Source organism: Schistocerca serialis, chromosome 3, assembly GCF_023864345.2.
Source record: "Schistocerca serialis cubense isolate TAMUIC-IGC-003099 chromosome 3, iqSchSeri2.2, whole genome shotgun sequence".
In the NCBI taxonomy this organism is placed as follows: domain Eukaryota; kingdom Metazoa; phylum Arthropoda; class Insecta; order Orthoptera; family Acrididae; genus Schistocerca; species Schistocerca serialis.
This window is the reverse complement of record NC_064640.1, coordinates 903,990,642-904,003,895: the sequence shown is the minus strand read 5'-3', so window position 1 is coordinate 904,003,895 and position 13,254 is coordinate 903,990,642. Positions and strand designations below refer to the sequence as shown.

Below are 13,254 nucleotides of genomic sequence, written 5' to 3'. Positions count from 1 at the left end.
GTGTTGACTACATGCCCCTCCATATCCGCATCCAATGATACCTGTGGGCTGAGGATGACATGGCAGGCGGTCGGTACCACTGGGCCTTCATGGCCTGTTTGAGTGGGAGTTTAATTTAGCTTAGTTTAGGACCTTTTGTAGACTTAGGTAGACTCTCAAAGACAGTGTCTCATATTGGAAGATAATCTCTCAAAATAGATGAAGACATTTACAGTGAACTGTTACATGCTGGAGTTTGCTTTCAGCTCTTGCTCTGGCAACTTAACTTCAAGCTACCTGCCACTTTCCAGATGAGTGTGAACCCTTTGCCACCTTGGCTTCGTGCGGCCGTCCTGTCCGCCTGGGCTTTCATTCACTTCTTAAGAGACTACTCCAGCCTCGCTCTATTGCCTTCACTTCCATGACCTTCAATCAGAACTTCGCAATAGTACATTTGTGTACACTGATGGCTCTTCAACTGACAGTGGTGTCGGATGCGCCTTCATCATTGGCACGAACATTTTTTGGTATCAGCTTCTGGAACACTGCTCAGTATTTACAATAGAGCTCTTCACCATGTATCAGGCCATGCAGTACACCCAGCAACACAGGTTTTTCAATTGTCATCTGCTCCAACTTTCTCAGTGCCCTTCAAACCCTCTGTGTGTTGTACACTGTCCATCTCTTAATGCAACAGGTCCAGGAAAGCTGTCACCAGCACACTGGACTCGCATTTGGGAGGACGACGGTTCAATCCCGTCTCCAGCCATCCTGATTTAGGTTTTCCGTGATTTCCCTAAATCGTTTCAGGCAAATGATGGGATGGTTCCTTTCAAAGGGCATGGCCAATTTCCTTCCCCATCCTTCCCTAACCCGAGCTAGCGCTCCGTCTCTAATGACCTCATTGTCGACGGGACCTTGTTAAACAACACTAACCTAACCTAAAGCTGTCACTTGCTCACTCTTGGTGGAGCCACCGTGATGTTTATGTGGGTTCCTGGTCATGTTGTTCTGACAGGAAACAAGGCCGGTGATGCTGCTGCCAAGGCTGCCGTCCTTGTACCTCAGTCCGCTAGTTTTTATATTGCCTCCAATGATCTCTGTGTTGCTGTCTATCAGCAGGTGGTGTCACTTTGACCTCATGACTTGGACGACCTCCTCTCAGCCCTCTTGCTGCAAGGAGATAATTTAGGTAGGTTGTATATTGGGCTGTCTTTTTAGCCATCGCCATTTGTGCTCCCTAACCATTATGTGCTTATTGCCCTCAACCTCTGATGGTTTGCCATTTCCTGACGGAATTCCCCTTTTTTAACCAGTTACGTTCTCATTTATGTTTTCCGTCTGAGTTATTGTCCATTTTAGCAAACTACGTGCGGGTTGTAGACTATGTTTTATTTTTTATTCATCGTAGCAGTATGGCGACGGACATTTAATCTCTAGTTCAGGACCTCTGTTTCTCTATGGTGTATTTTATGGACATTTCTCCACATCCCTGTTTTTAGCTGTCTTTCCTTCGTTTGATTGGGCTTAATGTGTAGTCATTTTTAACTCCTTTTTTTCCTTAGTGTTCTGCAGTTCTGACATGGGTGTGTATGGCCCTAGTTGGTTTTGCACCCAAAAAACAAAACAAACTAGTGAATTGGTTTAGCACAATTTACAAAGAATGATGATCTAAGTCAAGATGGCTCATCCTTTGATGATGTAAAAGAAATTTTGTGTTTATTGAATTCACAAAGTATTTTTGTGGGAATGTTTGCTTGAATAAATGCTACAAACATTGGCCTGACAAGACTGAGTTTTGAATACCATTTATGGAGACCTACGGTTCTGTATGCAAACAGCAAATTTTGGTTGAAGCTGATGAAAGCCTTTTAGTATTTGGATATAAGTTTATGTAATAAGTATTTTGCAGCCGGAAGCAGTGACAGGTGTTTGGCAGATGGTGTAAATGAATTATGAGAGCCTAAATAAATTGGTCTTAAAGATATTTTCTTCTGAAAAACCATAATTATGTTTCAGTGATCACTAAATGGTCCATATTCTGAAGGGTAGGCAAAGAAGAAAAACTAAGTGAATGAAGATGAATGGGAACTAAGTGAACGAAGATGGATGGGAAGTTGAAATGTTGGAACTTTGGGTTACAGTGGCATTTCTCAACTTTTCAGTATTCACGACTCAATTTTCGATCATAATTTTAACCGCCCCTCCCACCAGCACCTTTTTCCACATGTGATTACTATATATACATTTTGATGCTAAAGCTGCAAAGTTAGAAACCTTACCAGTTATCAAGAATAAGTAAATTTATTGCTTGCTTTTTTGCAACACTGATCCACTACCTTAACAAAACCAGAAACGATGACCCCCTATTCCTCTGTCTTACAGGTAGTGTGCAAACATACTCCCAAAGGTCTCTCGGCTGCCGAAGTAGTAGTGTTCGTAGACTTCATGGCAAGTGTCGAAATCAAAAGACAGTTTAGTAATAATTCGCTCTTTGATTTTTAGTTGTGGGAGGACTGATGAGTTTTCCGCACTGAAAATGAACATTTCATGTACCATCAACATTCTGAACTTCCTATCTTTGTGAACCCAGTTTTTCTGCATTGACTGCTTTAAAGACAAAGATCTCAGCTAAACATAGAAATAGAATTAAGAGTGTCTATGTTTCGTGTATTAAATCCTCGTTCGAAAAATGTTGCTTTGCAAGCCAGATCCAAAGGAATCACTTATAATTACAAAACTTGTTTTTAGTGTAGATTGAAACATTAATTATTGAATCATTGTGCAGTACTAAACAGTCCAATTTTTCGTGCATTGTATTAGTGTAGATGTGAATCTTAAGTTTTTATTATGTCAGAATGTATTCTGCTTTACTTTTCTTTCAGAAAATTAATCTGTTTATGACTTCATGTTTTCTTCTTTTCAATAATCTCATGCTCCCTGCCCCCCTACCACCTCAACCCCCACCCCAATAGGGGGTGTGCCCTACAGGTTGAGAATGAGTGAGTTACAGGGAAAGTTATTGACTGTGGCAGAGGGCATAAAATGCCATGTTTGAGGGAGGGGGGAGGGGGGGGGGGGGAGGATCGACAGTATCAGCAAATGTTAATTTATTATGTGCAAAAGAAGGAAGATTATATGGAGGTATATCGTTTTGCATATTAAACAAAAATCACAAAAATAACTGAAAAGTTGAGTGTTGACTGTGATCAGACTCATATTCAGCACATGGCATGGAATAAATAAAATCTGAAACCGTAGCTTGAGGCAAAGAATTTATACGAGCGTTGGAACTTAAATAGTGGCAACTATTTATTCACAACCGATACAAAAGAGTTACATGTTTGCACCTGTTACTGTCCTTCAGAGTAGTCACCAATGTTGTCTAGAATCCGTTGCCAGCGATGTGGAAGGCGTAGTATACTGTTAGCAGAGCCCGTTCTGTTGATGGTGCGAATGGAGTGGCCTAAAGTTATGGTGATTCTCGTGTATGACTGTGATGGTGTTATCCTAACGCATTACGTTCCTCCACGGCAGACAGTCAATGCACAGTATTACTGTTCGTTTTTGAAGCATCACCTGTGACCAGCTCTGTGAAAGAAGTGGTGACACTTTCTGCGCAACACACCCATCATTTTGCACAACAATGCATGGGCGCATACAGCGCAAACTGCGGCTGCTCTGTTCGGTCGATAGGAGTGGTAAGTACTGTACCATCCACCATACTCCCCGGACTTAAGTCCTTGTGACTTTGATTTAATTCTGAAGATGAAGTAACCACTTCGTGGCATTCGCTTCAGAACTGTTCCAGAGATTGGACAGGCAGTAAACCACTCCATTCGCACCATCAACAGAACAGGCCCTGCTAATGGTATACTATGCCTTCCACATCGCTGGCAGCGGATTCTACACAATGCTGGTGACTACTTTGAAGGACAGTCACAGGTGCAATCATGTTACTCTTAGTCAGTAAAATCATTTGTCTTACAAAATTGGTCTTAATGTGTGACACTTCAGGGGAGAACAACGGTGAGTGCCTCTCGGGAGCATCCCATATATGCTGTATAGGATTAAGAGATTTAGGTTGGCAGTTGGTTGGCATTGAAGATGTTTATGCGTGCGACAAACCCAGTGGTGCTGAGTGTTGTCATCTTGCAGGATTGTATTGTTACCTACTTCCCTGATATGATACATGAGGTGTGGTTATGAAGTAATGGGACTATTGCTTAAAACATTTTGTTTCAAAAACATACGTATTTAGTTATTGTTACTGTCAATATACCTCCTCCCTCTATCCCTGTAACACTCCACGTGAATTTTCCATTGATGGAAGCAGTGCTAAAAGTCATCCTCTGTTAACTTCTTGATGACACATGCCACTTTTTCCTTCACTGCTTCAGTGGACTGAAATCTTGTACCTTTTGATGCAGAATTGACCTCGGGGAATAGATAAATCACATTGTGCTAGGTCAGGTGAATAATGCGGGTGAGCTAACACTGGGATGCTGTACTTTGCTAGAAACCTCTTAATAGGTGATGTGGTATGAGCTACTGCATTGTCGTGATGCAGAATTGGAGACTTGTTCTGCCTCATTGTGGATATTTTTTCCACTGAGTTGAGCAATAACCTCCAGTTAGTAATGCTGATTAATAGTTTGAGCTTCAGGAATCCAGTGAAGATATACAATTCCATCAATGTGCGTGTGTAAAAAAAAAAAAAATCCCCATTTTTGGATCTTGATATGCTTATTCGAACTTCTTTTGCTCTCGGTGACATTGGTCCCTTTCAGTGCATGGATTGATGCTTGCACTTCACAACAGGTATCTGAAATCTTCATAACCATTAAAGTGTAAGTGCTGTTGCCACTGCACATGCACGGAAAGGCACTGTTCAGTGCTAATACATTTGGCAACCTTCAGTCTCCCACATGTATCTGTTGTTGTTTTTTCCGTGTTTGTGTTACTAGTGTGCAATGACTTAAGATGAAAATTATGATGCCTTTTAGTACATCAGAATTGAAAGGCAGGAAACTGAATAGTCAATCTCTGGAGATTGTATGTAAAATTTTAATGTTTATGGAAGATGAGTTCACGGGTAGCACTATCCAGAAAATTAAAAGGGAAGGTAAGCTATTAGAATCTGGCAGAGGAAGGAAATTTGTAACTTTGGTTGAAAATACATAAATGCAAAACAACTATAGACATTGACATTTTTGATGAGGTTGTCGTCAGGAGATTTGCTTACAACTTTCCTCTGAACAAAAATCCATTGTCTACAGTGGAAGGAATTAAACAGAAGTTGATAGAAGCTATAGACTTTCAAGATAGCAGCACTAGTGTAAGGTGGTTATTGAAGAACTTAGATTTCTGCTGCTTGGGGGAGGGGGGGGGGGGGGAATAAATAATAATAATAATAATAATAATAATAATAAAGCAGGCTCATACTGTTAGATAGAGAAGCAACATTCAAGAAAAAAGAATTGCGTATTTGAAGCAATTAAACAATTTAGTAAGGAAAACTGGGACATTGTTTAAGTTAATGAAACTGTAATTTTATAATCACATGTAGGTGGAAAATCGTGGAGTGATAATACAATTTGTGGTCTCCTCAAACCAGTATCAAATGGTCAAAGCCTAACAACAACTCAAGCAGGTGGTGAAAATAGCTTCATTCCTAATGCACCTGTCAAATGGAAGTCAACTCGAGTAATGGGAGATTATACAGCCATGTCAACCAACAAAATTGTGAGAAGTGAATGACAGGAAAGGTGATCCTCAATTTAAAACCTAACTCTGTGCACTAATACTTGAAAGTGCTCCATATCATAATGAAGATGATATTAGAAAGTGGCTAACAAAGGAACATATCCCCTTCTTGGATGACATGCTGAAACCTGTTCTGTATGAGCATGTTCTAAGAACCAAGCCAAGGCCCATCAAGTATTCCGTCGATAAGATTCTGTAAACTGTTCGTCATGTTACCTTACGCCTTCCACCTTACCACCTGGAATTAAATCTGATAGAGAACATCTGGTCTATTGTGAAAGGTTGGGTAGCTTCTAGAAATGTTCTCTGTAGCATAAACCTGTGAAAATTTGTGCGAGGAGAAGTTTAATTCAGCGAATAAAGAAGATTAGATTCTGTTGCGCAAACACGTTAAAAAAAATTGAGCGAGAATACGTGCAACAAGAAATCTCTTTAGATGGTGAAATTGATAAAGTAGTAATACATTTAGGTGGCATAGGTAGTGATAATGACAGTGATTATGATGATTCTCACTTTGAAGATGATGGAGAACTCGAAGGAGTAACTGCTGTCTGACAATGATTGAAGGTGATTACTCACAGTCCATGTTTGCTGTTCAGTGTACATACTCTTTTGCCGAGCTCTGCGGCCATTCTCTCTGTGATGTCGCCCATGCTTTAAAGATAACTGGCACAGAGTATAGTTTTAGTATCATAAGTGAAAAACTAATATATGTCACATGTCATCAGTCTTTCCAAGATATTAGGATCATTTTCAGTGGTATTCAAAGTGTCAGTACAAACATTTTTATGAACTTTTTGTTCAAACATGAGAATTTTTGGCTCCAATTTCATGCACGCATTTCTCATGTGAAATTGGTCATGTAAAATTTGACTTACCCATTCTTTTCATTTCTTACTGTTTCAGCAATTGATCGAATACTCAATCAGTAGTCAGATCGAATCAGGTTATCTATTTTTTTTTTATATTTTCATCCGTTTTTGAAGTTGAAGGGCAACCTAAGCATGAGTCATCTTCAGTGTCTTTTCAGCCATCTTAGAAGTGCATGAATCACTCAAAAGCTTGTTTATATGATGAATTGTTTGCACCATACATTTCTTTTACTAAAAGATAGGTTTTGGTAGCAGTTTTTCAAAGTTTCATGTGAAACTTCACAGTAGTTCATTGCTCTATTATGACACCATTTTTCCGGCAAAACAAAATGACAGCTCTTACACAAACGAAGGCAACAGCTGCACCAATTTGTCTATAGGCATCAGAGGTGCCATATTCAAATGAGAAGGCTTCACTCTTCACAGCTATTGGTCATTCATTTTTGGCGTATGTGTAATTATTCTTGACAGCATTAGTTCCATTATTTTATAGCCACATTGTATGTAACTTTTAATTCATTCATCAGGGGTATTTGGGGAAGGGTATTTATTGACATCTGGCCATATGAAACTGGTCTGCTGGCACTACGCAAGCTAAATGAGGTTTCATACCTAAGGAGAATCGTCGTCCTTCTCTAGTGTCTGTGTTGAATTGTTCACTTCATAAAATACTGTAAATGGTACATAAAGTGTATGCGGATGGTCGTTCTGTACACATGTTGTTGTGTCAGTAATAGAGGTGGCCACATAAGACAGTTGGACATTTATGAAAAGGTAACACATCAGTAAGTTTATTTATAATATGTACTCTTAATAATTGAAATATACATAATTTTGAAGTGCTGTAGGTCTTTCAGTGGTGCTGAGTTATGTACAATGAGAATAATGTTCTTGATAAAAGCGAAGTGTCTTGAATGCTGATACAATCGGATAAATCACTGGTAACTCATAATGCTTAGTAGCGCTATGCTATGTCGCTGTATTTTCCTCTCTGCAGTTTCCATACTGAGGTTGATAAAGAGTTTGTAGATTCACTGAGGCTGGAGTGAAGCTCTGAGTGTGTTGCTTAAAAATACATGACAGCCAGTCAGTCCTAGGCAGTGAGGTCATGAAAATTCAGTGTTCTCTGGTGGTGGAGAGTAATGGAAGAGCGAGCTTGCCTCACTACACACTGGCAGGAGGTTTAAAAATGCCATCTCCTGTGCAACTGAGGATTGTGCACCAGGTGTGGTCTACAAAGATGCTGTTGATACCGCACGTATACTGTCCTTGATGCCTTTTTGCACTTTTATCAATATCGGTTGCTAGATCCACATTGGTGAACAATGTAGCTCTTGCAGTTTTCTTCATTTAAATCTCTTTGCAGGCAAAGCCTGCAGTCTCTGAAAGACAGAAGGTTGAACTGTCTCAATTTCACCTTTTAATGGCTCTCCAAAGCATTTCATCCATTGAATGATGCTTCTCTTAAACTATACAAAGTTGACTGACATACATATCGTTTTTTCACTCTTACAGCACAAACTATGGTTTTATAATCCGGAAGTTGTAGTTACAGCCGTGATGTCAGTATGCACATTAGCTGCATTCTTGTCTTATGGTGGAGGTGGAGCCATTAGCAAACCATTAGGACCAACAGTGTGTTCACAAAACTGATTTGAATGTTCAGTAAACATCAGGAAGGTTCTTGCATTTTAGGGCTCTTCAGGAATTGGCTTTGTGAGAAAATGCATTCATATACACACAACTTTTGAACCGAGCACTTTCAGTGATACGGGTGAACAAACAGTGACATCCTGTACAGGGAAAGTGCAAGCTGTGTTCTGTCTTTGAGGTGCAAGTCTTTCGATTTGACGCCACTTCGGTGACTTGCGTGTCGATGGGGATGAAATGATGATTAGGACAACACAACACCCAGTCCCTGAGTGGAGAAAATCTCTGACCCAGCCGGTAATTGAACCTGGCCCCTTAGGATTGACATTCTGTTGTGCTGACCACTCAGCTACTGGGAGTGGCTAATAAATAATTGCTAGATATGAAAGAGCTGAAAAACAACAGAAAAAATCCAGGTGCTGACTGAAGATTCTATGTTGGAACCTTGAATTTGTATTCGGACCCTTACTTACTCTCCAAGGCAGCCTATTGATTTTAAAAGCATTTAAGTACTAGTTGTCAGCACTAAGTATTTGCAAGCAGCTTTATACATATTGTTAGTGAGGGTTTTAATGTTAGCAAGGAAATGGGGTCATTTACCACACTAACTAAGAAGCATTCCAGGAAGGAGCTGAAAATTGACAATTTCGATAGATGTGTCATTCAAAATACAAAATATGTTCTTTTAAAGCAGCTGATGATGAATGACCAACTGTGAAAATATAATGTAGGTGTAAAAGAGACCACTAACTGAATGGCAGAAGTGTTGAGTCATTGACAGGCACACACAAAAGAAAAAGACATTTTCTAGCTTTGGAATAAATCCTTTGTTGATCTAGACTGCAAATACACACACAAAACACATGGTGCAGCACCCAGGGACAGTGACCATCATCTCTCTCTCTCTCTCTCTCTCTCTCTATCTATCTATCTCATGAAGCTATGTTGTCTACTCTAGGTTGCTTACTTTCACCTATTGCCTAGTTCTTTATGTGACCCTCATCTCATCTATTGATACTTCATCTCCTCTTCCCATAATATTGTTGTCTGGTATGTTTCCTTTATATGGTCCTTGTATATATATTCCTTCCACCTTTCAACCTTTTCCTTCTTTGCGTAGTATTGGCTTAGTAGTGGTGTGCCATCTAAGCTCTTCTTGCTCTTACAGTTGCCCACATTTTTCCAAAAGTTTCTTCAGCTTTCCCTATGTGGCATTTACCTTTACTGTAGTCATGCATGCTTCTACGACTTTGTATTTCTCCTGTAGCCATATGTGAATTACCATTTTACATTTTCCGCCAATCTCATTTTGTAGATATCGGTTTTACCTTTACCTGTTTTATTTGCTGCATTTTTAGGGTTATAGGATCACTTTGTTGTCTGTCTGTTAATGACCACTTCTTCTCATAAATGAGTAGAGATATAAAGTTGAAAATTTGTCAGATACTAAGGTCCACAGTTCCTTTTCAGTGTAAAAAAAAATTTAAGCTTCTAAGTCATTGCAATCAAAAGAGGCAGCCAGTTATGTCACATATTTTGATACTCTCAAACTCACTCATCAAAACATACAGATGAACTATCTGCATACATAATTAAGTTTGTATGGAACCCTTAAAGTGCGAGTAATACACTTGTCTGGTTTTTATGCATTTTCTCCATTGATCTATCAAGGATTTCTGCTGAGCGATGTCTTTTTGCCTATTTGATCCTCTGGTGGCTTTGCTATTCCATCTCTCAAGGCTACCTACTTCTCTTTTCTTGAATTACTTTTTGCCTAATGCTCCCTTTGACAATCACAAGTAGTTCAGGTTGTTTCAACTTATCAGTGTCTCATCTCCTTAATTTTCCTACATTTTTGTAATTTTGTCAGCTTTAGTCTGGCTTTCACAATGAATAAATCGTGGTCAGAGTTCACATCGGCTCCAGGAAATGTTTTGCAGACACAGTGTGCAATAATGTGGGCTGCAACTAGCTTAATTCTTCCTGGCAGTGTCAGTTCACAGTTTGATTAACAAAACCTTTTTTTGTACTGTTGCTGAATGTAACATGTGAATGGGTTATTTATACTAACATCCAGACGCTGTAACACAGAAGTTATTACTCCAGGAATAATAACAAGATCACTGGCTACACTGTGGAGCTTCTTTTTTACCTTATTAGTGAGATGACCATGAAATACATCAAGGCAAAGCATTGATTGTAGTTCGGAAAGCCCATCAGGATGCAGTTCCCATATGTTTCAGAGCCTGTCAAGGTTTGAAGTTAGTCACCCATCCCCTCTCTTGATTTTGAACAGTGATGTCATCAGGGAACAGCTTTACATTTTTAAGGGTCTTGGGGCTTGTTTTCCACGTGAAGATTAAGGAAGGGGAAGTTTGCACCCATATGCAGTGATTGCCAACATTACAGGTATGCACTATATTTCAAACCCTTATGTTTTGATGGTAACTTCTTTTGTCCCCTTGTCATCAGCTGTGTAATTATGTGGCAAATCAAACAAAATTAGCATCTCATCAGTGTTACCTATTTGTCCCATCAAAAAATTCTTCTCTTTCCAAAGTATGATGACATACTGCTGAAACTTTTGCAGCTTTTTCTCAAAGTCCTACAGGAGCTTTTGGCATACTGTTGTACAGTGTTGTAGAAGTAAGCCCACGTCTTTCGTAAAGTGATAAACCCATCCATGACTAGCCTTAAACTCTTGCCTTGTTATATTAAGAATTGCAACGACCTCTTTGCTTTTTTTCCTTATGGTACCACCAGTCACAAGTTGCCCAGTTTTCCTTCTTTCATGGGGAATCCCAAAATTTTTACTTCAACATCTTCAATGTTGTTACTGAGCAGAAAATTCAAGTTTATACTCGAATGTAATGAGCCATCAAATCTTGTGCATACACCAATTTTGAGTACTGCATATGGTAAAAAAAAAGTGCGCTTAGATTCCCATAAGTGCGGTAGTAGCCATGTATGAAACTTCCTGGCGGACTGAAACTTTGTACCAGAGTGAGACTCGAGCGTGTCTTCAGACTTAAAAGTTCTTCCTGGGACTAGCAAAGGATATAGTGGAGAAATGGCTTTGCTACAATCTTTGGGGATTGTTTCTGGAATGAAAATTCATTCTAGTGGCCATGTATTTATTTATTTATTTATGCACATATGTATGTACTACTGTGGTGTGTCAAGATTTTGTATCTATCTGGGCTGTAATAGTCTGTCCACTCTGCTGTTCATAGTAGTTCATCTGCATTCCTGTTTCTCATTATTAGACCTGCATTACCCTTATTTGAGTTTGTACTGATAACCCTGTACTCATGTGACCAGAAAGTCTGTTCTTTTTGCTGTGACACTTCACTGCTCTGTCTGACATCAACACACACCTTTCTCTTTTTAAGTTTTCTAACCTCTCTAGAAGATTAAGGGATCTAACATTCCACACTCTTATCCATAGAACAAAAGATTTCTTTTTCTGATTACATTCTCCTGAGAATAGCCCCTGCCTTGAAATCTGAAAGGGGAACTGTTTTATCTCCAGAATATTCCATGCAGCAGAATGCCATCTTTAAGCCATACAACACAGCTGCATGTCATCAGGGAAATATAACAGCTGTGGTTTCCTGTTGCATTTAGCTGTGCTTCAGCACCAACATAGCAAGACTAGTGTTAAGAGTCCAGATCAATGAATCATCATGATTGTTACCCATGCAACTACTGAAGAGGCTGGCATCTCCCACATTTTTTAGGAACCACATGTTTCTATTTTTGTTGGTCCATCATCATCATCATCATCATCATCATCATCATCATCATCATCCTGACTGGGGGACATCGGCTGGTAATTAATTGTCAATGTCAATAAAATTCACCAATAGTCATATACTCTTAAGATTTTATTTTATTCTGAAAGTAACCAGTTTTGGCATTTCATTATGACATCTTCTGGCCCCATACGCTTCTATCCAAATAAACAAACTTGTTATATAGCACAATAAATCACTGGATATTGTGAGTGACAACATTTTCTTAATTAATTGTAAGGATGTTAATTTTGTGGTTATTTAATGCATTATTTCCTGCCAAGTACTTGCCAGGTTGCTACATTTCTTCATTTGTTGGTTCAGTAGTTCTTATATTGAACTACAAACTTTGATTATTTCCTTTCAGCATATAATGCAATTAAAGAGGAGAACAAAAATTCTACAGCCACATTTCCGCCAGTGAGTGGAGGTGGAACCAAGCATGCAGAGGTACAGTCACGTGAAACTAACTGGGATCATCGGGAGAAACGTGACCGTGACCGTGATCGAGAAAGAGACAGGGACCGTGACCGTGACCGAGACCGTGAAAAACAGGACAGAGATAAGAGTGGGACATCAACGAACAGGTGCAATTTTCTGTTACATTCTGAGATATCTATTAAATAAAAATAAATTTGTGTATTTTGCTGTGATACTACAATGTGAGATGTTATGGACTGATTGTAACACCATATTGATGTGATATATCTTGTGGCCGCAGTTGCTAGTTAGTAATTGAGTTAAGGGTTTTAATGATGAACAATGCTGTGTTCATGCAGTATCACTAATATTTTTGTGACCTTTGCTTTCACAGACTACTACTGTTTGAAATTTGTAGCTGTCAACTAAGACATAAGAGTGTAACATGTCTGTTAGATAGGGGCTTTAAGCTTGGTGGGCTACTTGATGCTATTCGAAAAAAATGGACTATGTACATACACTGTATCCATCCTGTCATTTCTTCTTTCTTGTGTAAAGTTACATGTTGTTCATTACTTAGAACTGCCCATGACAAATTGGCAGTGGTGTAGGGCCCTACACAAAGAAATTCTCTTCTGAACCTGCCCTTGACATGACCATAGTTACATATAAAGAATTCGACACTGCTGAAAGAATGATATCAGGAATAGATTTCAATGGTACAGCTCACTTAAGAAGGTGCTTCATTTACAGTTGTAAAATATATTTCAGCC

The 13,254-nt window shown here is 39.2% G+C and overlaps 1 protein-coding gene across 3 annotated transcripts in view; it reads left to right on the top strand.

Moving 5' to 3' along the window:
• The window catches only part of LOC126471155 (cyclin-T), a 124,831-nt gene that overhangs the window by 74,199 nt on the left and 37,378 nt on the right, over nucleotides 1-13,254 (top strand). For all 3 annotated transcript variants that reach the window (XM_050099256.1, XM_050099254.1, XM_050099257.1), the window contains exon 8: nucleotides 12,429-12,648. In XM_050099256.1, coding sequence (XP_049955213.1) covers nucleotides 12,429-12,648 — 220 coding nt within the window. The remainder of the gene's footprint in view (nucleotides 1-12,428; nucleotides 12,649-13,254) is intronic.